The following is a 26,051-nucleotide window of genomic DNA, read 5'->3' as shown; positions in this document are numbered from 1 at the left end:
CCAGCCTGTCGGTATTCTACAGGTTGCACTTCGGGGAGTGTGCCCAAGAGCTACACGAGCTTATTCCACCGTCCCCATTCTACCATCGGACTTTTAGACGCACGGCCGGTTTCCATCCTTACTTGGTAGATATTCCACCAATTCGCACGAAGCGCTTTGCTTCTACTTTCCTTATGCGCACTGCCAAGGAATGGAATTCCTTGCCGGCGTCTATATTTCCGTGTTCTTATAACCCGGCAACCTTCAAATCAAGAGTGAACAGGCACCTTCTGGGCGAGCTCGCTCCATCGTAGGCCACGTCTACGCCTCGGCTAGTCTGTGGCCATGAGTAAGCCCATTCATTAAAAAAAAAATGCAACTGCGATCCGTTTTTGAAGTGCAAAGTAAGCCTTTCCGAGCTGGTGTGGTGAAAAATAATTTATTTTAAATACAGTTAAATACCCTATTGAGAGAATCAAAGCATTGTTTAGATAAATGGTTGTAAAAGGCATTTATTAATGTTTTTATTTAAGTATATTTACAGAGTGTAAATAAAGGTGTTGTTTGGTTTTATAGTTTATGATGGAATAAATTATTAGGTATTTTAAATTGCGTTTTTTTTCTTGATCCTGAATTGGAGCACAGAATAAATAATAGTACTAGGTACAGAAGACTCACTCTCTAACAAAACGCGTCTACGAATCACGATCAGCACAGATATGGCCGCTAGGTGGCGACAGCGCCACGCGTGGCTTATGGAAAACCCCAAAATTGGGGTCGAACGGATGTACTTTTAGATGAAATTATGACGTATAAATGACAATTGCACTGAGTGGGCTATTAAAATCGTTGCAGACTTTTCTTGGACAACTTTAGAAAGCTAGGCTCTAGGCAGTTATGTAAAGATTTGTTTACCAATTTTGTAATGAGACAGAATAAATAATAGTATGTACTACCGTATAGAAATGACACTTCCTACAAAATCGAAGTTTGACAACGATTCAGAGACGAATCATGCTGTCCCTTCTAATATATGGCACTATCCCTTTTGGCTAATTAGGGTTGTCAAAATACAAGTCATTATATTATGTGGGCGTGCACGCAGAGGTCAAGTTGTGTCAGCCCTAACAATTGCTCGGAGCAATGCTGAGCCGAATGGAGCCGAGAATGCCCGAAAGGAGGAGTGTCGCCCCACTGGTGCTAAAAATCTGGATAAGCGCGAGTCGGACTCACCCACCGAGGGTTCCAAACTTTTTAGTATTTGTTGTTATAGCGGCAACAGAAATAATCTGTGAAAATTTCAACTGTCTAGCTATCACGGTTTATAAGATACAGCCTGGCTGGTGACAGACAGACAGACGGACAGTGGAGTCTTAGTAATAGGGTAAAAACTTTGGGTACGGAACCCTAAAAACGACTGTAGCGTAGGCACGGTAGCGCCTGTGGAAATGTTATAGCAATGTCAAATGTTGAGTTGAAAATAAGTCGGACACCACAAACAAAACCGGGCAAGTGCGAGTCGGACTCGCGCATGAAGGGTTCCGTACCACAATGCAAAAAAAAAAACAAAAAAAAGCAAAAAAAAAACGGTCTCCCATCCAAGTACTGACCACTCCCGACGTTGCTTAACTTTGGTCAAAAATCACGTTTGTTGTATGGGAGCCCCATTTAATTCTGTTTTTAGTATTTGTTGTTATAGCGGCAACAGAAATACATCATCTGTGAAAATTTCAACTGTCTAGCTATCACGGTTCGTGAGATACAGCCTGGTGACAGACGGACGGACGGACGGACAGCGAAGTCTTAGTAATAGGGTCCCGTTTTACCCTTTGGGTACGGAACCCTAAAAAGGCGTACTAAGGCGTAGGCCTCGTAGAGAGGCGAAACACGTGTCGAGTATTGTTCTTTTGGTGGTGGTTTATTGTTATATTTATTTGTATATTTAAGCCGGATACTCACTAGCGAGCTGTAACCGAACATGCGTGATACAGTAACGAGGTTCTAGTGTGTACGCGTGTTACAGTTTCGGCTCGCGACGTCGCCGGAACGCTTTCACCGAGCGTACTCATTTTGCGAGCTGTAACTGTAACCGAACAGATACAGTACGAGGTTCTAGTGTGTACGCATGTTACAGTTTCGGCTCGCGACGTCGCCGGAACGCTTTCACCGAGCGTACTCATTTTGCGAGCTGTAACTGTAACCGAACAGATACATTACGAGGTTCTAGTGTGTACGCATGTTACAGTTTCGGCTCGCGACGTCGCCGGAACGCTTTCACCGAGCGTACTGATTTTGCGAGCTGTAACTGTAACCGAATAGATACAGTACGAGGTTCTAGTGTGTACGCATGTTACAGTTTCGGCTCGCGACGTCGGCGGAACGCTTTCACCGAGCGTACTCATTTTGCGAGCTGTAACTGTAACCGAACAGATACAGTAACGAGGTTCTAGTGTGTACGAGAAGGCCAAGCCGCTGGAAGCCGGATCTATCCTGAGTTTTGGTTTGTAACTCCACGATGTCGGACGAGTATTTTGCGCATGTGCAGAATACATACTAGATGCCTACTCGATGATCATAAACGGCCACGAAGATGTGGGATTCATAGAATTTATCGGGAAAGTAGTTCCATAGAATACACTAAGTACACTATTTTCCCTGTAGGCGTCTATCAGCAATAGTAGTTTGTGTTACAAGGGATCAAAATGATATATTTCCGTCAAGGGCGTATATTGAATCCTGAATGAAGCGATGGATTCTACAATAGAATCCCGAACGTAGTGAGGGATTCTAAAGTAGAATCCTGAGCGTAATGATGAAATCTGATGCTGAAACAGATTATTTAAGCTAAAAAATAATGTGCAAAAAAAATTAAAAATAGTGTGCTTGAACAGAAAAGTGCCACTTTGATCCCTCCTAGCAGGGAAGAAAAGTGCCTCTTTGATCCCTCCTATTTGCAGGGAAGTAAACGCCTTTTTCCGAATAGGTGATGTGAAAAATACATTTATCCTCTGATCATGATGAATAAATACTCGATATATAGCTGGTTCGCAGCGACTAGCAACAACTGATCTTGATGTCCACGAGCGCAGTGCAAGCGTCCTTTGGTTCGCGACAAAAACCGACAACCGTCGGATCGCTGCGAGCCGCTCGTGTAGCGTTCGTTGCAAGCTCGCGAGCACGTACACACTATGTTTTTGGCAACAGTAACAGTTACAGTTACGTGCAACGTTACGGGTTCAGAAATGAGTACGTTGTAAATGTCGGCTCGCTGCGAGCCGCTCGTGTAGCGTTCGTTGCAGGCTCGCGAGCCACGTACACACTATGTTTTTGGCAACAGTAACAGTTACAGTTACGTGCAACGTTACGGGTTCAGAAATGAGTACGTTGTAAACGTCGGTTCGCTGCGAGCCGCTCGTGTAGCGTTCGTTGCAGGCTCGCGAGCTACGTACACACTATGTTTTTGGCAACAGTAACTGTTACAGTTATGTGCAACGTTACGGGTTCAGAAATGAGTACGTTGTAGATGTCGGCTCGCTGCGAGCCGCTCGCGTACCGCTCGCAGCAGGTTTGCGAACCACGTACACACTATGTTTTTTGGTTACAGTACATGCAACGGTTACAGTTACAGCTCGCTAGTGAGTACCCGGCTTATTCTTGCGGTAGGAGGGTAGGAACATTAATTGCATATAAAAAATACACAAGTAAGTATAACGAGTTAGCACTGATTGACTAGCACGTTATCTTTTCGCGGATTAGCAAAGTAATATTTTTGGTTTTATGGGCGATTCTCAGAGATGACATTCGGTGCCTGACTTCGGTGCCAAAATTTTTTTTTAACTTATATAATATGCGAGTTTATTTCCTAAAATCTACCCTTAATATAAAAAATATTGGTAGTGGAGGCCTCCATTAGAACCTTATAGTTTTCAAGATATTTGAGATTTAGAAAACACCGAAATCATGTGCAGGCACTGAAATCAATTTGCGTCACCGAATTCAATAATGCTTACACCAAAATCACATTTAGGTTTTATATCTCAATTATATAATTATTTTAATCATATTTTTCAATCCTATTTGTTGATAAGCGATGTAACAAGGCTAATGATCTCGAAAGCTTACATAAATTTAATAGATATAAACTCAAGATTTTAAAATAACCAAATTACGTCTCTAGATCTATATGACTAAATCAACATCTCTAGAAGATATCCCACACTATATGACTGGCCTCATATAATAGGGTGATGTGTGGTCCTGAAACGAGTTTCAGACATGTCGACATTGTCGACCACAAATTCTTACATTATAATCATTTATTCATTGCATTATTATATCCATGAAGGAGAAGACGTTTGTTTCACGCAATCCGACCGCACACGCATCTAAAAAAAACTTATGTTACCTGCACCCGATAAACAATACACTCTTGAGTGGTGTTCAATGCTCATTAAATATTTAATGTACTTATAAAGCAATATGATGCAATACGGAAAACAAGTATTTTTTTAATAAAAGAGTTTAAAAGCGTGAACTCCGTCAATTTAAAACTATAATATTTGAAGTAGTCGAGTAATGCTTGAAGATCCAATTACCAATTAATTATGATCTCCAGCACCCTCAAACACTTGAGCTAAATTGTAACAAAGTTGTTGACAAAGACATAAGACATTGAGGATTGTTAAAACATTTGCTGTCTTCAATTTGTGTCTATGGCTATCCTTTAGAAATATCGATCAGTAGGTACGCTCAGTGCCTTTGAAGCGATCTCGACATTAGAATGCTATTTTATTTTTAATCCCTTGTTCTGTACATCCTGTCCCTTGGGTTCACCTTGCATAGTACTTACATACACAAGTTATTTTAAAAGAAGTGGGATCTAATTGACTACATTTATTTAACATGGCTGACATGTTCAAAGGTATCGAGGTGTAGGGCCTCCGGTGATATAGAGGAACGAACGAACATAATTTACTTAATTGGTTGGAAAAGAATATCAAGACAGAGAAAGAAACATTGGGTCTATACGCCTGGTTTAAAAAACTACTCATAGTGAACTATTGATTTTGTGTACCTACTATGACATAATTTACTTACAAACATAATTTTACGTTTGTACAACGTATCTTTCACTTTTTAGATATGATAAATTAGTACAACAAACTAGTTTACAAAGCAGGATTTGAATTCAGTGATCACTTTTTTGATATCGGTGGTCAAAAAATCCACCGAAACCAGGGAAATCAACACCAGCGATATCAAAATTAATCGCTTTTTAGCAATTACAGAAACAGCATGAACGATACAGAGGAGATGTAATAATGGTGGATTTACGTACTTTCGATGACTTCTTAATCACTTACATAACGATAATTGCACTAAAATTTTCGGAGTAAATTGCACCACCGATCTCAAAAAAACATAGGACCAAACCCAGCGAAGGACGGAGAAACGTTTATAAAATCACTTTATTGTATTGTGACTGTACCTCTACTTTATTCAACGGTTAAGGCACAACTAAAGCATACTATGTTTGAGACACTGAGTTCCTGGTCTACAACTTTGAAGGAGTACTGACATGTTTTGCAAATTACACCGATATCAGTCACTAGCCCGGGACACATCGTAAATTTGGTTTTATTCAATGTGTTGAGCAAACACATTATTGTGATATAAAGAATATGATAAGCTAACTAATACCCTATGCGTGAATACCCATAATAACTCCGATCTAATGACCCATCTTGAGTAATAATTTTTTGTTTCATAAAATCTGGGTGCGGGACACGGCCACCGAACATCATTTTTGGCATTTGAATTTCTTTTTCTTGTATTATATAAATAATAAATAAATAATTTGATAGTGTCCCAGACAGAATATAAGCTGAAGATCATGCCTAAATTAATTCAGATTTATTGAACAGTAAATTCAATCAATTACTGCCCCGGACACGTAAAAACGGCCCTCCTGAGAAATGCCCTTATATGGATTTCCGCAAAGTAACGCGATTCTATTCACAAAGTGGTAAAATAAAAATTACATTACCGTCCACACCAGTAGTACTACATGCACGTATTACCTACTTATTCTGTGACAAGAGGCAGTTTAAAGAAAAGTCATTACGCAACGTACATAATAGACACTTAGCTTTCTCGACCGTAATGTAATCATTGCACGTAAGATATCCTCGACAATGCTACGAAGAAGGTGTGAGGTATGAGTTTAGATTATCATCATACCATTCATAGCCGGTTCTGCCTTGACATTTTACCGCTACTATATTTTTATAGAACAGCTAAATACCTACTATCATTAATATCTTGTAAACTACCGTAAAACTGGGTGAGTAGGTTTCGCGGGGAGAGTTGGGTTATGAATGGGGAGAGAAGGTTTGAGAGGGGGGTGAGAAGGGATTTTAAGGCTACTGCTACAAAAAATAATGTATTCCAATTTAAAATGGGGCTATAGTCGTCATCGTCAAAGTTATGAAATGGAACTACCCAAAATAAAATACAAACTAAAATACAAACGTCCGAACCACTTATTATATACACCATTCAGTTTTCACATGTAAAAATAAAATTTTATCGAGCTTTGAAAGTCAAATTTCACCCAACTCACCCCATTTTACGTTACTGTTTAAGAATGTAACATACATTTGGAACCCCTACACCATTACGCAAAAAAACGGCAAAATAATCACGTTTGTTGTATGGGAGTTTTAATTTATTCTGTTTTTAGTATTTGTTGTCACAACGGCAACAGAAATACATCATCTGTGAAAATTTCAATTGTGTAGCTATCACGGTTCATGAGTAACTGGTGACAGACAGACGGACAGTGGAGACTTAGTAATAGGGTGCCTTTTTACCCTTTGGGTACGGAACCCTAAAAATAAAAGTGTGCATAAAGGGGTATAGTATCCAGACGGGATTGACGAAATCAGTCGATTTGTTCAGGAAAATAATTGGTCAATCTCATCTAGCGTCCACACGTACACAAATTAAATCACCAATTTGCGTTCTACTATGAAAATTGGCATTTTTGTGTCCGCACCTGCTGATGTGATCGGGGAATCAAATTGGTATTTGCGCCCGAACGGCCCTGTTCGATCGGAGAATTTCATCAGATTGGCGAAAAATTGTCTCGTCTGGATACAACTTAGGGGTCATCCATTAATTACGTCACACGAATTTCTAGGTTTTTTTACCCCTCCCCCCCTCCTTGTCACACTTGGTCACATTTGGCAAACCCCTTCCCCCCTGGTGTGACGTCACATTTTTTCTACGAAATTGCCAAATCGAATTAAGTAAGTACCTGTATTATTAATATTTTATCAAAATATTTTTGACGACATAAATATTAGTAATTTTATAACCCAAAACTGCTTAGGAAAGAAAATTAAACGAATAAAAACGATTATCGTTTTAAAAACTTGTTATTTAAATGTACAGCGAATAAAATAATTTAAATAAATTTTCGGTTACTGATGAAGTTAAAGTGACGTCACAAAGTTTGTGTCTCCCCCCTCCCACATGTCACATTTTCTTGACCCCCTCCCTCCCCCTAAACGTGTGATGTAATTAATGGATGACCCCTTAACGGCGGGCACAAGCTAGTGCTGTACCTAGTGTGTGTACCATTACCATCGCCCACAGTGTTAACTGTTCATAAACCTTATTACAAAAGGCATAAGGTCCACCGATGGACAGTGTCGCTGTTTGTACTGAATGCCGTCGGTCAGTGTGTCTGTACGCGGCCTAAATAAATAACACCTAATGAATACGTTACGAAACAGTAGGTATGCTCACAGTTTAAAATACAACTCTGACCGGCATAGCACTGTGACTGGGGTAGGCTAAGAGCTTACTTACTTTAATGGCGCAGTGACCCAAAATGAGTCTTGGCCTCCGACACGAGTACACGCCAATTGTCTCGATCCTGTGCCATCTCCCGCCAGTTATCGGCATGGAGATCGCGCAAGTCCGCTTCAACCGCATCGCCCCAGCGATGCCCCTGTTAGCGCCGCGATCCTCCTCCATTCTCAAAACGTGGCCGAGCCAGCGAAGACGGTGAGCCTTAGTCTCGCCTATAATATTGGGTGCCGCCACGAGATCTTCAACTTCGACAAGAAAGCTAAGAGCTAGCCCCGTATAAGTGCTGTTTCCCACTGACGTCCAGTTTCTTGCGGGTACGATTTTTTTCAGGATTCCGTTTTAGACTATAGGTTGTATAAGTAACTTTCACACGAGGATTCTGTTTGCGGGATCCTGCATGCATACTACAGAAAACTCAAATAACTGTAACCGCAAAAAACTGGACGTCAGTGGGAAACAGCTCTAAACTCTCTAAAGGGAGTCTAAGCAAAAGGTTGGTACCTATTCCATCGTAAAAAGGGAGTCCGCCTAATGTTGGTATTCCACCTGTCCAAGTTCTAGGTACAATGCCCATTGCGCTCACTCGTGGTTCACTCTCTCACTAAGCAAAATGTGAGACGCAAATACACATTGGACACAGAAACTGGACAAGTGCACTTCCATACTGCGTGTTATCAAATACGTGCAGAGTGAGCTTAGCCTGACTCTAATAGAGCAGCCCGCGACAAGCGAGCAAGCGACCCGCGGGCCGCATGCGGCCCTCAAGCCTCCCTGGTTATTTAGTATGTAATATGGACAAACGACAATGTCTAATAAAGTCATAAATATTGACAAAGTGCGGCCCGCGTCAACTTCCTTCACTACTATGTGGCCCTTGGCTGCTAAAAGGTTGCCGACCGCTGCTATAGAAGTTTTTGTGCTCTCGAAATTGTATACCTTTTTCGGGACTAGCTCTCCGTCTATGATGAATTAGCTTTTCGGCGAAGGAAACCGGACTATTACTAATACCAACAATACTTTCCCCTTGGGTTGAAAGGTTAGATGGCGGTGCTATCGTCAATTTAGGATTAAGATGCGATATTTTACTAAACGCTTATTTATGTAAAGTAAAAAAGTATTTATTTTCAAGAATGTTATATCCTCTAAGAGAATACAGGTTACAGATTAAAACAGATTATGTCAGGGGTCTCCCCAATAGGCTTTGCATATTGTGATGGCACTTATATGGGAGAGTGATAAAGAGACATTACCGTTTCGTTTGCTACAATCGTTACAGCGCAAACGTGAGGCATCTTGGCTAGACCCTCTGGCCCGCTGGCTGACTGTACTTAGATACTTTGGATACCGACATGCCTTACATACACGGTGTAACATGAGTAAACCGAATAATTTTAACAGCGTATTCCTGATCATATTTAGAGACAAAAATGTCCTATAAACTTTTTTGATATTCGCCTAGTTTCAGAGATATTATTAATAAAAAAAAATAAGTTTTTATTGTTACATGGTGTAAAAGGCATTTTTGATGGTGATGTTGCTGCTTAAGGGACGTAGTCTAAATATCCTTATTGATAGATGTCAAAAAGTGACAAGCAACACTTTGCAAAAAGTAGGTTCGACGAAAAAAAAATGAAAAAATCAATTTTAAGTGACAAGTTTACCAATAACATTTATCATTTATGTACAAATACATACAAAAAATTGAAAAAAAACGAAACAAAAAAAATTTTTTTTTTGGCGAAATTGGCCTAAACTCATATGACATTTTTTACTTCTTTTGACCTCAGAAATGCATGGTTAAAATTATTCGGTTTCCTCATGTTACACCGTGTATATCTTAATGCTTACATTGCATTTTGAGGTTTAAATAACAATGCACTGCAGAAACCAAAGTTCCAAAGCGTGTATACTTACATTTTAAAGTTTTCGGACCATTCGAAGTATTTCAACAAACTTAGGGAACTTTGATAACTTTAAGTCTCAAAATAAAGTTAGATTATTCCTTTACCTATTAAAAAAAACCGGCCAAGTGCAAGTCGGACTCGCGCACGAAGGGTTCCGTACCATTACGCAGAAAACGATAAAAAATCACTTTTGTTTGTTTTATGGGAGGGGAGCCCCACTTTAATATTTATTTTATTTTGTTTTTAGTATTTGTTGTTATAGCGGCAACAGAAATACATCATCTGTGAAAATTTCAACTGTCTAGCTATCACGGTTCTTGAATTAGAGTCTGGTGAGTCTGGTGACAGATAGACGGACGGCCAGACGGACAGACGAACAGAGGGACAGACGGATAGACGGACAGACGGACAGCGGAGTCTTAGTAATAGGGTCCCGTTTTTACCATTTGGCTACGGAACCGTAATAATAATATTAATAACTCCGCGGGGGCAGCTTGTGGCGAGCTGACGGTGAGTGGCGACACCGCGGACCCCTATTCCAGAGGGCCCTGTCATCTGACCCTCGCCTCTGTGCTTGCCTTGACCGGCCGGCCAGAGTGGAGTCGCAAGAGCGGGACCTATGCTCCAGGTTGGAAGTGTAAAATGTCATAACGCCGGCAGCCTGCTGAACGGATTACCGGGATCTGGCACACTGCAGACTCACCTCTCGACAACTTTACAGCCACTCCAAAGTGTTGCCCCTATTGCCGCACTGTGCGTGCGGCCGTTGTAGGGCCCACTAAATGAGTAGGCGAGTCACCACCTGTCTTACACAATATTGAGACTGATTGTCACGGCAGGTGTCCGCTAGTCTCATCCCATAGCCCGATATCCAGTCCATCCAACATTCAAATCAATAGCCCATGACCTTAGTTCCCATCGCAGCACAAAAGTGCTGCACTGCAATAGTCTTTGCACCTGGCGGGGACCATCTCCGGATGTATCATATTGTGCGCTCGGGGATGGTATCCGCCACGTGTATCCCTTGCTTTTAGATTAAATTGTCTTAAAGGGCCTCTGCGCTGTTGGCTACGGCCCCACGCACGCCTCCCAAAAGTCCGGGACCCCGTGGTCCCGAGATCTGGAAAGGACAAACAAATATTAATAACTTAGGTTAGGTAGGGTTGGATGTTTTAGCTGGAGCCTTTATGTAGTTAATTAAGTCGCCGAGGTGCTCAAAGATAATATCTTAACACGAGCTCTAACGCCTTGACAATAGAGGCGTGTTCAGATATTTGTGAGCGCCTCAGCCGCTCCGATATATCTGATGGGGACTGTACATCCTCTGTACAATACATTATACAATTTAGGTAGGTACTCGAGTGGGCGCGCAAATTATTGATAATAGCGTTAAAAACTAACAAAATTTAACTTCGCCCACATTTTTACGTATCCCTTTCTTTATTAATGTGCCAAAAAGAGATAGTTAACCGGTCGAATGGAAAAAATGGCTGACAGTTAACAGCTGCCCCGCGCGTTTGAGTAGACGCTATTTTCGCTATTTATTGTCAAATCGATTATAAGCTTTATTGCGCTGATATAAAGTTTAATTTCAAAGAGCAATCTGTTCGGGACGTGTACGCGAAATAGTAAAATTATCTTCAGACTTGTAGTCACGGAGTCAATGAAATAAAATTAGTAATACAGTTACGCCGCGTACTCAGTAGAGACTGCACGTCTCGTCGCGTTTTGAAATTTTAAAATGTAAACAATAACATTGTTTATGTATTGAGTGAAACAAGTCGTTATTGCAGACATAATGATGGAAATAACTACAGTTATGTTTGTGAGAGTGTCTGGTTTGTTTGTGTTACTGTGTGTGAATTTGGATCATGTTTTCTGCAACACTTTTGTAAATGAATTGTCTAATAAAGCTGTGACTAAAGTTGAACACCGACACGTGCACTGCAACCACAGACACCCGAAAGCTGATGAAGTAAGAATCTGAATAAGTTTTTGTTTTTTTTTTATTAAAAAAAACTGAAAGTTAGGTTATGTTCGATTTGCAAGTTCAAGGAATTTCGTTTGAATGCTTTATTAAATTAGTTTAAATAGAATGTGTGTAACTTCGCGCTTTCTTATATGTGTGTATTTTTTTAATGAATTCTTTCATATGCCTAGAATATATAGTAAATCTATGCCTAGAATGGTAAAAAATATTGAGAAATGACTGAAATTTTGAGCTAAATAGGAAGTTGTGTTTTGTTTTGAGGCTTCGAAAAACTTCCCGAAAAAATGTGCATTTAAATTTAAAGTAATACATTATTCACTATAATAGTTAGTATTATATAATGTTTATAGTATTAATACTTTTGTACTTATAGTGCAGGTGTAACAAATATGTGAATAAATAGGTAGATACGTAAATGATACTCCTAATGGATTATCAAATCATCACAACATATTATAAAGATTTAAATTCTCATTTAAGTACTTTTTTATTTCTTCTGTATTGTGTATTATTATTTCGAATCACTGCAACAAAACAGTGCTATAATAAAATGCCAGGTTTTAAAGTGAATTTATTAGTTAAAAGTTAAACCCACTTAAAACCAGATTAAATATACCTACTTAGAGTTAGACAAAGAAAAGTCTGCATCTATTTTAATTAATAGCACACGCAGTGCAAGTGTTATTATAAACGTCATACTTCTATGAAATTATGACGTATAAATAATATTTGGACTGCGTGTTCTAACAAAATCGTTGCAGACTTATTTTGGTCTAACTCTAGCTTACTTTTACTCTAACTCTAGCTTATGACAAGTTACGATAACTTGGAAAACAAGAACTGCCAATGGAGCATTTCTTTTCACCACACCAGCTCGGAAAGGCTTACTTTGCACTTAAAAAACTGATAGCAAAGTTGCATTTTATTCTCATGTGAGGCAAAGTAATCAAATGCAAATTTTGAGTTGTTTTCTTATGTTTGCTGGTAGAATTGACTTTTATATGACGATTTTGGATGATAAATATTTAATAACATTCATTTTCGATTTGATTTGCTTTGATTTTGTTTGATATTTTACATTTAATATTTGCTTCGGTTTGGTGTGGTGAAAAATGTTGTGTTTCACTCGGGGGCAAATTTTGTTTAACCCTCGTGCTTTGAAATCCTCGCATCGCTCAAGATTTCATTTTTCGAACCACTCGCTACGCTCTTGGTTCAATTTTGGAATCTTTCGCTTGCTCGGGTATCAATATTAGCACGAGCGGTTAAACAACAACTTTGCCCCCTTGTAAAACAAATAACTATTAATAAAACTGAAAGTGTTTAAGCCCGCCTGTCCACTCAATTGCAGTATGCAATCGACATGAAACAAGCATACACGCAATGTATAGGAATGCAATATGTACTAGGTATGCAAAATCATAGACTCGATGCATTTTTTTTAAATCAAATGCGCACGTGACTAGTGATGCGTGTGCAAATGCCGGGTATATCGTGATCGAAAAACCGGTTTTCGCGTGGATTAAGGCCGTGTATGATCTGTTTATGTTGTACGTTAGTTAGGTAACTACAGGTTTATCCCTAGTGTTGGGTAAGTAAAAAAAAAAATTAAGTTTTATTTCAGGAGTTCTTAAATGGTCCGATTACCCCGATTTGATCCAGGTTCCACGAACGAACAAAGATCGGAATTCGGACCAAAAGATCCGCACGGGCAACACTGTCTATTCCAGTAATATTTTATATCCAGATTTTTAGGGTTCCGTACCCAAAGGGTAAAACGGGACCCAATTACTAAGACTTCGCTGTCCGTTCGTCCGTCTGTCACCAGGCTGTATCTCACAAACCGTGATAGCTAGACAGTTGAAATTTTCACAGATGATGTATTTATGTTGCCGCTACGAGTATAACAACAAATACTAAAAACAGAATAAAATAAAGATTTAAATGGGGCTCCCATACAACAAACGTGATTTTTGACCAAAGTTAAGCAACGTCGGGAGTGGTCAGTACTTGGATGGAAGACCGTTTTATTTTTGCTTTTTTTTTTGTTTTTTTTTTTTGCATTATGGTACGGAACCCTTCGTGCGCGAGTCCGACTCGCACTTGCCCATGTTTTTTTGGTTACAGTACATGCAACCGTTACGGTTACGGCTCGCTAATGAGTATCTGGCTTAAGCTAGTTATTAATTTCTTTTAGTAATACCGCTGTATACATCTTGTTTGTAAATAAATGATTTTTGAACATGAAACATAAACATTAAACATCCACCTGGGCGACCACAGGTAAATTCCAAAAGGTCCTATAGGTATAGAGTACCTGCTATTGTAATTCTAACTCTATTCTTTAAGCGGTGAAGTTGTCATCTGTATGGAATCTTTTGTTGTTATTGCTTTTTATTATGCACACATAATTAGCGGTTTGGTTTATCAAAAGATAACAATGCCAGTCATCGGCATGTAATCTGTGGATTACGGCATTTTAAAACCGTACGACTTAGAAGTAGTCCGCATTAAAATGATCAGTGTTGCCAACTTGGCATAAATGGTGCCAGATTTGGTATATTTTCAACCGCTTTGTTACCAAAATCTTGCATTTAGGTTCTTTCATAAATTTAGCCAAATCTCTGTTATGCTATTTTGCTGGGATGGGACAGCAGTCGGCATTTTAGTCAATATCTTTAGGCTTATTTTATTTTAAGTGTCTATTTTCAAGTTACATTTTAGCATTTTTTTAGCATATTTCGTAAAACGTTGGTATAATTTTGGCATAAACTAGACATTAGTCTAGCATTTTTTCAAAATCCGAGTTGGCAACACTGAAAATGATGGTAATTTTAACCCATTAGCATCTACCTACGTGTCTTACTACGGTAAAGTCTTCTAAGTTTTTTGCTCTGAATGGACCAAAATTATAATGTGAATTCACACTAAACTAAGGAGACATAAAATGGAAAAAAAATACAAAAGAAAGTCTTAACACGTAGTTAATAGGTTCAAAAGAAACTATTAACACATTACAAATAGATCTTAGAAAGTTCGCAACTTGGGAAATGCAGTTTTTGTCATTCGCCATTCGGTTGCGTAACGATGATTGATAATCGCAGTCAAAAGCGAAAACTCTCGCCTTTCAGCGATAAAACGATAAACCAATTTAAAATCATAATGGCTAATTCTTTGAAAATTTCGTCTCATTTTAACATTTTCAACTTTCAACAGCGCGATTTGTTATTTTGTGAGTTAATTTGTTTTTTTAAATTAAACTCTTACACTTGTATGGGTTGTTACTGTTGTTAGGGTTGTAAGGGCGACAGATAGGTGTGGAAGAGAAAGACATGCTGCGCCGACCCCAAGTGAATGGGACAAGGGCAAGAGAATGATGATGATGACTTGTAAGGGTTAAGTGTTTTAACCAATTTAACTTTTTCTACTGACAAAGTTGTTTGATAGGTTATACCTATACATATTTGTAGTGTTTATAATACTGTCTTTGTGGTTTATAATTGTTATTTTGACGTTATTAATGATTAAGCTTATAGTTCGTTTTTTTAGCATTAGAAATATGGTAAACAATCTTGATGTGTCTTTTAATTGAAAAACACATTTTAAAAATAAGTTTCGGCAAATATGTAGCAATTAGGAATCTAATACGATCATTTTTATTCTTCTGCTTTCATAAGTAATAGTTTTTGATTTATAAAAAGCGTTTTTCAATTAAAAGACATGTCAAGATCGCTTACCTTCTTGCAAGTTCTTTCTAATGCTAAAAAAACGAACTATAGTCTACTGTTATGTTACAAAAAGACGTCGTGATCGTGATCTACGAGCGGTTAAAACGTCAAAATAATTTGATAGGTAATGTATTTACTACTAACTTTCACCCGCGACATCGTCTGCGTGTATTTGTACTGTAATAAATAATAGTACTAGGTACAGAAGACTCACTCTCTAACAAAACGCGTCTGTCACGATCAGCACAGATATGGCCGCTAGGTGGCGACAGCGCCACGCGCGGCTTATGGCAAACCCCAAAATTGGGGTCGAACGGATGCAGTTTTAGCTACCTGTAGCAAAGCGACGAAATCGCGGAGTGAGCCACGCCTGGTAATGATGATCATTGATAAATCTAGTACTACCCTAGGTTCTACCCCGGGCCTCAAACTATCTCCATACTAAATATCTAAATCGGTTCAGCCAGGGCGAACCTGATCCTTTCGGGCATTCTCGGGTCCGTTCGGCTCAGCATTGTTTTTATTGTCCCTTTGCGTGCAAAACCACAGATAATACCATGAATTTTGACAACCCTAAATTGCCGAAAGGGCTAGTTCCATACATTATCCTAGAGGTAGCCAAACAGGTAAGGTTTAATTTCGAACAGTTCCAGTCTAACGGTGAGGAACCCAAATACAACTTTAGGCACCGCCACGAACTCCGTCCACCACGCACACGGCTAGCTAAATCTAGAAAATGTCTGCACACAATTGGCCCGAAAATCTACAACCGAGTCTCTGAAGACATAAAAACTGCGAATAGCAATAACACATTCGTACTCAAACTTAAAAAATACCTAGTCTCTGCTGCCTACTATTCATTGAATGAATTCTTCGAATAGGTGAATTTATAATAATGTATGCACTTCTTGCTTAATTTTAATAATGAAATGTATTATGTAAAATAATGTATTATAAATATAGAATAGTAATGTACCGAATAATATGAGGTGTAAAATTGTATTGGTTTTATGAATAAATTATTGTATTGTATTGTATTGTATTAGAAAGGGACAACATGGTTCGGCGCTGAAACGCTGTTTTAAGTTGCGCTAGTTGCGCAGCTTTCTGTATGGTAGTAAAATTAGAGTCGCACCAAGAAAAGTCTGCAGCGTATTTGATAGCCCACGCAGTGTAAGTGTTATTTATACGCCATAATTTCATAGTTTGACGGAAAATGACACTTGCACTGCGTGGGCTATCCAATCCGCTGCAGACTTTTTATGGTCTGACTCTATTGATTCTGTGGTTCAGGTAGCGATGATGGTCGTCCAAAGGAACTAATTTCGTTTCGCGTCTGTATCTTTCGGTATTTAAAAAAGAGTAAATAAAATCTACCCTCAAATGTAGTATACCAAGAGTACAGCACCTATAGTCTGTATCTTTAGGTGTTTAAATAAAAGTAAACAAAATCTACCCTCAAATGTAGTATACCAAGAGTACAGCACCTATAGTCTGTATCTTTAGGTGTTTAAAAAAGAGTAAATAAAATCTACCCTCAAATGTAGTATACCAAGAGTACAGCACCTATAGTCTGTATCTTTAGGTGTTTAAATAAAAGTAAACAAAATCTACCCTCAAATGTAGTATACCAAGAGTACAGCACCTATAGTCTGTATCTTTAGGTGTTTAAATAAAAGTAAACAAAATCTACCCTCAAATGTAGTATACCAAGAGTACAGCACCTATAGTCTGTATCTTTAGGTGTTTAAATAAAAGTAAACAAAATCTACCCTCAAATGTAGTATACCAAGAGTACAGCACCTATAGTCTGTATCTTTAGGTGTTTAAATAAAAGTAAACAAAATCTACCCTCAAATGTAGTATACCAAGAGTACAGCACCTATAGTCTGTATCTTTCGGTATTTAAAAAAGAGTAAATAAAATCTACCCTCAAATGTAGTATACCAAGAGTACAGCACCTATAGTCTGTATCTTTAGGTGTTTAAATAAAAGTAAACAAAATCTACCCTCAAATGTAGTATACCAAGAGTACAGCACCTATAGTCTGTATCTTTAGGTGTTTAAATAAAAGTAAACAAAATCTACCCTCAAATGTAGTATACCAAGAGTACAGCACCTATAGTCTGTATCTTTAGGTGTTTAAATAAAAGTAAACAAAATCTACCCTCAAATGTAGTATACCAAGAGTACAGCACCTATAGTCTGTATCTTTCGGTATTTAAAAAAGAGTAAATAAAATCTACCCTCAAATGTAGTATACCAAGAGTACAGCACCTATAGTCTGTATCTTTCGGTGTTTAAATAAAAGTAAACAAAATCTACCCTCAAATGTAGTATACCAAGAGTACAGCACCTATAGTCTGTATCTTTCGGTGTTTAAATAAAAGTAAACAAAATCTACCCTCAAATGTAGTATACCAAGAGTACAGCACCTATAGTCTGTATCTTTAGGTGTTTAAATAAAAGTAAACAAAATCTACCCTCAAATGTAGTATACCAAGAGTACAGCACCTATAGTCTGTATCTTTAGGTGTTTAAATAAAAGTAAACAAAATCTACCCTCAAATGTAGTATACCAAGAGTACAGCACCTATAGTCTGTATCTTTAGGTGTTTAAATAAAAGTAAACAAAATCTACCCTCAAATGTAGTATACCAAGAGTACAGCACCTATAGTCTGTATCTTTAGGTGTTTAAATAAAAGTAAACAAAATCTACCCTCAAATGTAGTATACCAAGAGTACAGCACCTATAGTCTGTATCTTTCGGTATTTAAAAAAGAGTAAATAAAATCTACCCTCAAATGTAGTATACCAAGAGTACAGCACCTATAGTCTGTATCTTTAGGTGTTTAAATAAAAGTAAACAAAATCTACCCTCAAATGTAGTATACCAAGAGTACAGCACCTATAGTCTGTATCTTTAGGTGTTTAAATAAAAGTAAACAAAATCTACCCTCAAATGTAGTATACCAAGAGTACAGCACCTATAGTCTGTATCTTTAGGTGTTTAAATAAAAGTAAACAAAATCTACCCTCAAATGTAGTATACCAAGAGTACAGCACCTATAGTCTGTATCTTTCGGTATTTAAAAAAGAGTAAATAAAATCTACCCTCAAATGTAGTATACCAAGAGTACAGCACCTATAGTCTGTATCTTTAGGTGTTTAAATAAAAGTAAACAAAATCTACCCTCAAATGTAGTATACCAAGAGTACAGCACCTATAGTCTGTATCTTTAGGTGTTTAAATAAAAGTAAACAAAATCTACCCTCAAATGTAGTATACCAAGAGTACAGCACCTATAGTCTGTATCTTTAGGTGTTTAAATAAAAGTAAACAAAATCTACCCTCAAATGACTTCTTAAGCCAGTTGAGGGTAGATGAAAACATTACACGATCAAATAATGTAGATTAAAGTCAGGTCGTTCAGTGACAGATCCAGGCGGTTTTGTATTTGGTTGGTTAGTCAATAAATGTTATAACTACCCACAAATTGTCAAATTATTTGTTTACTTTTATTTAAATACCTAAAGATACAGATAGGTAGGTATGCAAAGAATTTCATTTGATGCTGGAAAGAAGAAACTATTGTACAAATATTTACAATAAATGATCCCCAGTATCCAGCAGCCAATGAAAGAATGACGCTTTGTTGTCTTATCAACATTCCTCTGCTAGTGGGGAGACACTCCTGACTTCGGGCAAACTCGGCTCTGCTCGGCTCAGCATTTCTCCGAGCAATTATTAGGATTGGCACAAATTGACGTCACTTTGTGTGCACGACCACAGATAAATTTTAAGATTACTTGAATTTTGACAACCCTAAATAGCCATAAGTTAGAAAGGGATATCATGATTCGACCCTGAATCGCTGTCAAAGTTCGGTTTCGTAGAGAGTGTGCTTTCTGTACGGTAGTACATTACTTATTGTGGCTCTACTAAAGATTGTTTATTTTTAATAAAGAAAAAAAACCGGTAAGGATTCGAAAATAGTTAAATAAACGTTAAGAACTTTCTCGTGAATGTTGTTTTTTTTAACGCAGGCATTTTTCCTTGTATCTATGCGCAAATGCGGTAGGTATCATTTCATCTTAATCATGAGTTCTGTCATATAATCTGTTCTCAGAAATAAACTTGACCCAGCAAACAGATTTCTCGGTGTTCGATATCAGTTTTCCTCTCTAACCGTAACCGATGATCATCTTGCTTATAAACTCGCCAAGGCTTTTCCTGCCGAAACACCTTGGCAGACTTATATATTCCTGAAATGGGGGTTCATACCTACCGACTGGAATTGGTTTCATGGTGGTATCAGATGGGTTGATGTAGGGTAACTGATGTACACCTTGCTCACATAATCTCGTCTGCCAAGGTGTTTCGGCAGGAAAAGCCTTGGCAGACTTATATATTCCTGACATGAGGGTTCATACCTACCGACTGGAATTGGTTTCATGGTGGTATCAGATGGGTTAAATTAGGGGTCCCGGTGGCCACCTTTGAGAGCGTCTGCCAAGCACTTCCGGCAAAAAAAATACTGGCAGACTTCGCTTTTATGTGTCTACATGTAAATTTCTAACTGCTGCCATAATTATTATTTCGGTATCAGATGGGTTAAATCAACCCCCTTTTTTGGCACCGGAAGTGGCCTTCTTTTTCGTACTTTCGGCAAGTTCCGCCGTGGCAGACTATCGAATTCGGACTTTGCATCATTTTTATGGGAAACCATTGTGCATTTCATCGTGGTATCAAGTCGGTTAGAAAATTTGCGGCCGGCTCTTCTACTAAAAACACGTTATGTTATGAGTGCAGACCGCGGACCTGAATGAACTTGCCTTAAGCGTTTTAGGTAGTTTTAGCCCAACGAAATCATCATCATCCTAACGTTTGTCCCGTACTTTGACGGGGTCCGTTTTTCTACTTTTCTCCATCCACTTCGCTCTATCCCGGACATCGGTTTCAGCTAACCTACGGGCGTAAATCTTAGGCGATGACGTTACGCCGGATGCTGGATGGACGCTGGATGCGGGTCGCTTCCAACCGGCACGTATGGAGGTCCAAGGGGGAGGCCTATGTTCAGCAGTGGACGTCTTATGGCTGAGATGATGATGATGATGACGTTACGCCACCGCTGCCTTAATGGTTTGCCCGTCCTGTTTGGGCCTGGTAAAGCGAAGCTAAGGGCTCTAACTCAACCAAATATTCGACCGAATATTCGTATTATTTCGTATTCGGCAAAATCCATAATCGTATAGACGGTAAACAATAGCCTGCCAAAATCACTGGCAGCTTGTTACAGTCAGTGAGTCTATTCAACAAACCTGTAATAACACGGGGCACATTCTAGGGATTTGATATCGATAAAAAAGATGTCGATATCGATAAAAAAAGATGTCGATCGATATACAGGGCGTTTTTAGAACAACTAGCCATATTGTGCGAGGTGATTAGGTAGGCCATACTGAACAACTTTTTCTATGGACCAACTCGGACCACAAAAAAATTTTTGGCCGTTTCATACATTTTGATCCAGTGGATGTCGACGTTTTCTATGGGAAGGCCAAAATTTTTTTTGGGATTTCGGGGTTGGTCCCATTGAAAAAGTTGTTCAGTATGACCTACCTAATCACCTTGCACAACACGCCTAGTTGTCCAAAAAAGCGCCCTGTATGTGTTCTTTTTATAGTTTTTATGTACTTTTAGCAATAATTGAAGATGGAGTAAAGTTTAAGAAATAAAAAATAACGATATAAAATGATAAGAATATAACATTTTTTTAGTGTCAATGTGGAAATATTGACCTGGTTGAAAATAAAATTAATTCTTCGAAAATCTCCTTTTTAGAATTTAAGAAGCAGTTCAAGCAGTATACAAAGCGATTTGGTATAATTTATTTTGTAGAACATTTAGAATATAAATATTTTGCTACTTCACTTAGGTATAAGCACAGAATAAATAATAGTACTACCGTACAGAAAGGAAGCTTCCTACAAAACCGAAGTTTGACAGCGGTTCAGGGTCGAATCATACTATCCCCTTCTAATATATGGCACTATCCCTTTCGGCTATTTAGGGTTGTCAAAATTTAAGTGATTATCTTATCTGTGGTCGTGCTCGCAAAAGGAAGTCAAGTGGTGCCAACCCTAAAAATTGCTCGGAGCAATGCTGAGCCGAGCGGAGCCGAGTTAGGCCGAAGTCAGGAGCTTCGCACCCCTGGTATAAGTGCCCCGAGTTATCCCAGGTTCGCAGTATTCATCTAGAATTCTAGACCAATTGTTACGGAACTCTAGGTCTTGCTCCCTAGAGTTCCCTAACAAGTACGTACGTACTTGTTACCTACCCGTATGCCAAAGAGATTGATACATAATACATATATACATATATAAGGCAGGGCATTGTATGTATTTATGTACTTAAGAGCCCTTCAACGTGCACACTAGCGCCACAGCTAAATAATCGTGATTATTTAAATTTAACGAAATATATTGAAAAAAGGGGGCCGCTACGTACTGTATTGTGTATTTAAGTACCTTTTGAATACATCAGACTAGTGTTTATGTTGCTGGATTCGTCATTCTATGCGTCCAAAGTTAAAACGGCCGTTTTTGTTTTGAGTTCCTAGATCGACGAAACCAGCAACATAAAAACTAGTTTGATGTATTCAAAAGGTACTTAAATACACAATACAGTACGTAGCGGCCCTCTTTTCTCAATATATTTCGTTAAATTTAAATAATCACGATTATTTAGCTGTGGCGCTAGTGTGCACGTTGAAGGGCTCTTAAACACTTTATTCTACTTAAGACAGGTAAAATTACTATGAAACCAAAAATATATTCGACACCAGTTGCGAATTACCTTTGTATCGTCACATGTATCGTCAACGTTATACGGTACATAGGGGCTGTCTATAAATTACGTCATCGACTTTTGACGATTTTTGACCCCCCCCTAAAATCATCCAAAAATCATGCTTCAAATCACCCCATTTCCTCCTACATCATGTTACCATCATCCGATATCCAGACCCCCTCCCCCCTAATTTGAAATGACGTAATTTATGGATAGCCCCATAATGGCCCTTAAATTTTCAACATAGTTACGTAACGTGCTAATTATCGCACTAGTGCGGTAAAGTAGCACCATGTGTACTGTAATGTAAATAACTTTTGCCTCAATAATAGCCCTTCGGCCTTCAACCTGCCAGTGCCAGTTATGGAAAATCTAGAACAAATACGTTTTCGTAACCTTGTCACATTAAGCTATTCAAGCATAGTGCCATCTTCTGAATAGTTTACTTATAACAGTTGGTATTATAGTTCGTTTTTTTTAGCATTAGCAATAAGGTAAACAATCTTGATGTGTCTTTTAATTGAAAAACACATTTTAAAAATAAGTTACGGCAAATATGTAATAATTATGAATCTTATACGATCATTTATATTCTTCTGCTTTTATTTCATAAGTAATAGTTTTTAATTTTTAAAAAGCGTTTTTCAATTGAAAGACATGTCAAGATCGCTTATTTTCTTGCAAGTTCTTTCTAATGCTAAAAAAAACGAACTATAGTGTTAAAAGTAACACAACACTATTGTCTGTAAAGTCGATTTACGGACGATAATTTTGCGTGATAACGTTACCATGGAGATCTGTCCACAACATTACCTAAAGATCTGTCCACAACGTGACACTTTTTCGTGCATGCTACCGGTGTTCATCGATTTATAAGACGTTATCACGTCAAAAGGTACTTAAACATAAGTGACGTGTCTTTTTATTGAAAAACACTTTTGAAAAATATGTCACGGCAAATATGTAACAATTATGAATCAATACGATTATTTACATTCTTTCGCTTTCATAATAATTTAAAAATAAAATAAAATAAGTAATAGTTACTGATTTTTAAAAAGCGTTTTCCAATTAAAAGACACACTCGTCTTTTTCTAATGCTAAAATGACGAACTATAGTTGGTATTATTGATATTTCTACCGTAACGAAGCTTGAGCTCTGTTTACACATAGTTACATCGCGGCTGAAGGTCAAGATATGTTGGTAAGTCCAAGACATTCCTATAATCGATGTAAATAAGTCTTTTGCAAAGCGAACGTGGCTAATGTATTCAATACATAATTTTAATTTTGTCGACAAACGGACAGACAATTCGTTTTGGTTTATTACTATTGTAAGTTAGCGTTTTTACGGTTGTCAAGGATGTAAAATGTGTTTAAAACTAAGTAACACCTTGTAAATATATAACATGGAAATTGCTTTTTGTTTTTTAAATAAAATACTCTATGCTGGCAATAAATTAAAACCGGACAAGTGCGAGTCGGATTCGCCCACCGAGGGTTCCGGACTTTTTAGTATTTGTTGTTATAGTACTAACAGAAATACATCATATGTAAAAATTTCAACTTTCATGCTAGCTGTCACGGTTCATGAGATACAGCCTGGTGACAGACAGACAGACAGGCGGACAGTGGAGTCTTATATAGTAATAGGGACAATAGGGTCCTGTTTTTACCCTTTGGGTACGGAACCCTAAAATGTTTATGAGCAAAACTAAGTAATAAGTCGTTAAATAAAATGGTAATTAGGTACTTCGTGTTTAGATATAATTGAAAAGTGGAAAAATTCAGTCTCGGACGAAACTCGAACTCGTGACTGTGGATCATGTAAAATGTGTTAAAACTATGTCGTAAATAAGATGGAATATGCTTCGCTTTAGGGTTCCGTACCCAAAGGGTAAAACGGGACCCTATTACTAAGACTTCGCTGTCCGTCCGTCCGTCCGTCCGTCTGTCTGTCACCAGGCTGTATCTCACGAACCGTGATAGCTAGACAGTTGAAATTTTCACAGATGATGTATTTCTGTTGCCGCTATAATAACAAATAGGTACTAAAAACAGAATAAAATAAAGATTTAAATGAGGCTCCCATACAACAAACGTGATTTTTGACCAAAGTTAAGCAACGTCGGGAGTGGTCAGTACTTGGATGGGTGACCGTTTCTTTTTTTCATTTTTTCCGTTTTTTTTTTGCATTATGGTACGGAACCCTTCGTGCGCGAGTCCGAATCGCACTTGCCCGGTTTTTTTTAATTAAAATACTCTATGCTGGCAATAAGGAGCTATCGAGACTTCACTCACTAATGAGTGAATGTTTCCACTTTTCATTTATTTCTTAGGTCTTTTATATCGTTTATCGTATAAAATTGATACCCGCAATCCTTACGGTTTAAGACTTTCTAGGCCACTAACGAGCTGGGAGGCGAGCTTAAGCCTGGATTCAGATAGTTCTAGGTAATCTATCTTAGTTTCCATTTGTCGTTTCTAGGTAAGAGGATAACGGCTGAATTCCAAGAGGGATTAAAACTCCAGCGGGTATACGATAGTTGAAAGACTTGAAAGTATGCTATAAAAGAAATATTTATTCGATAAAGTTTTTACATATTTACCTATATGTTTATTTGTAAGAAGAAACATATATATAGTATTGTGTAAGCTAGTATGTAGGTACATATAGACAGCTTAATCAATAACTTTTTTTTATTGCGGAACAAAGCAATAACTAGAGGACTTTTTGTGACACAAAAACCGGTAATTAATTGTGAGGCACAACACTACCAAAACTTTTTTTTAAATGCTTATGGCCTGGGTACGAGATTATTAAGCCACATTACCAACAAGAATGCGCGAAAAAAATACGCGTGTTTAAGTAGACCACATTTTAATATCAAGCTCGAAAATAGTTGTCTAGAACGTTCTAGTTATGTCATCCTGTCTTCTAAAATATCGTTGTACTCAAATAGAACCGAGTACAATGCAACATTCAGACGAAAGTTCCTAAATTCAGAGTATTCACACATTCAAATAGATCTTAAACTGAAATAAATGTCATATACTAAGAATAAATGACCAAGGCCTCCAGTGCTCCAGGCTGGAATCGAACCAGCGTCCTCTGCTATCGCGGCAGGTGCCTGAACCACTCGGCCACCGGGTCACAGAGACATTAGTCAAATTTTCCAAGTATATGCTCTTTTTACTGAAGGCTTGTGGCGCCCCCTAGCCATCTCTAAGGTAGAACAGTATGGTTCGAACCTTTCTAGCTGGATCATTCCCATGATGATACAAAATAAAAAAATAGATCTTATTATTGAGTTTGAAGGGCTTTCGTCTTCGCGTTACTGCGGCTGACAACGTACCGTGTACGTACGTACAGCACTGTAGGCCTTGGTCATTTTTTCCTTTGTACATGACATTTATTTCGTTTTTAGTTTAAATAGTAATGTGACTACTTGTAAAAAACACAAATTAATAATATTTCCATAACTTTTTTTTTTCATAACTAGGGAGTTCATTTAGGAATGTTAGTAAGGCTAAGGTATCGTAGGTCTCTATATAAAGGCCGTAACACACTATCGCACCGCACCGCGACCTTGGTTCGCACCCATAAGTGAGAGCGAGAATCCGATATCTCTTTCTCGCTCTCACTTATGGGTGCGACGCACCAAGGTCGCGGTGCGGTGCGGTAGTGTGTCACCACTTTAAGGGTGGTATTCAACCG

At 38.2% G+C, this 26,051-nt stretch overlaps 1 protein-coding gene across 1 annotated transcript in view; it reads left to right on the top strand.

The window, feature by feature from the left end:
* The first annotated feature begins 11,437 nt into the window (after nt 1–11,437).
* LOC134677474 (leishmanolysin-like peptidase) overlaps nt 11,438–26,051 on the top strand; it is a 148,039-nt gene continuing 133,425 nt past the window's right edge. Inside the window, exon 1 of the mRNA XM_063535956.1 lies at nt 11,438–11,736. Within this exon, the coding sequence (XP_063392026.1) occupies nt 11,560–11,736 (177 nt within the window). The 5' untranslated portion in view covers nt 11,438–11,559. The remainder of the gene's footprint in view (nt 11,737–26,051) is intronic.

The sequence above is a fragment of the Cydia fagiglandana genome, chromosome 26 (assembly GCF_963556715.1).
Source record: "Cydia fagiglandana chromosome 26, ilCydFagi1.1, whole genome shotgun sequence".
NCBI lineage: Eukaryota > Metazoa > Arthropoda > Insecta > Lepidoptera > Tortricidae > Cydia > Cydia fagiglandana.
Note: the sequence above shows the minus strand (reverse complement) of the source record. Positions and strands in the feature narration are given on the sequence as shown.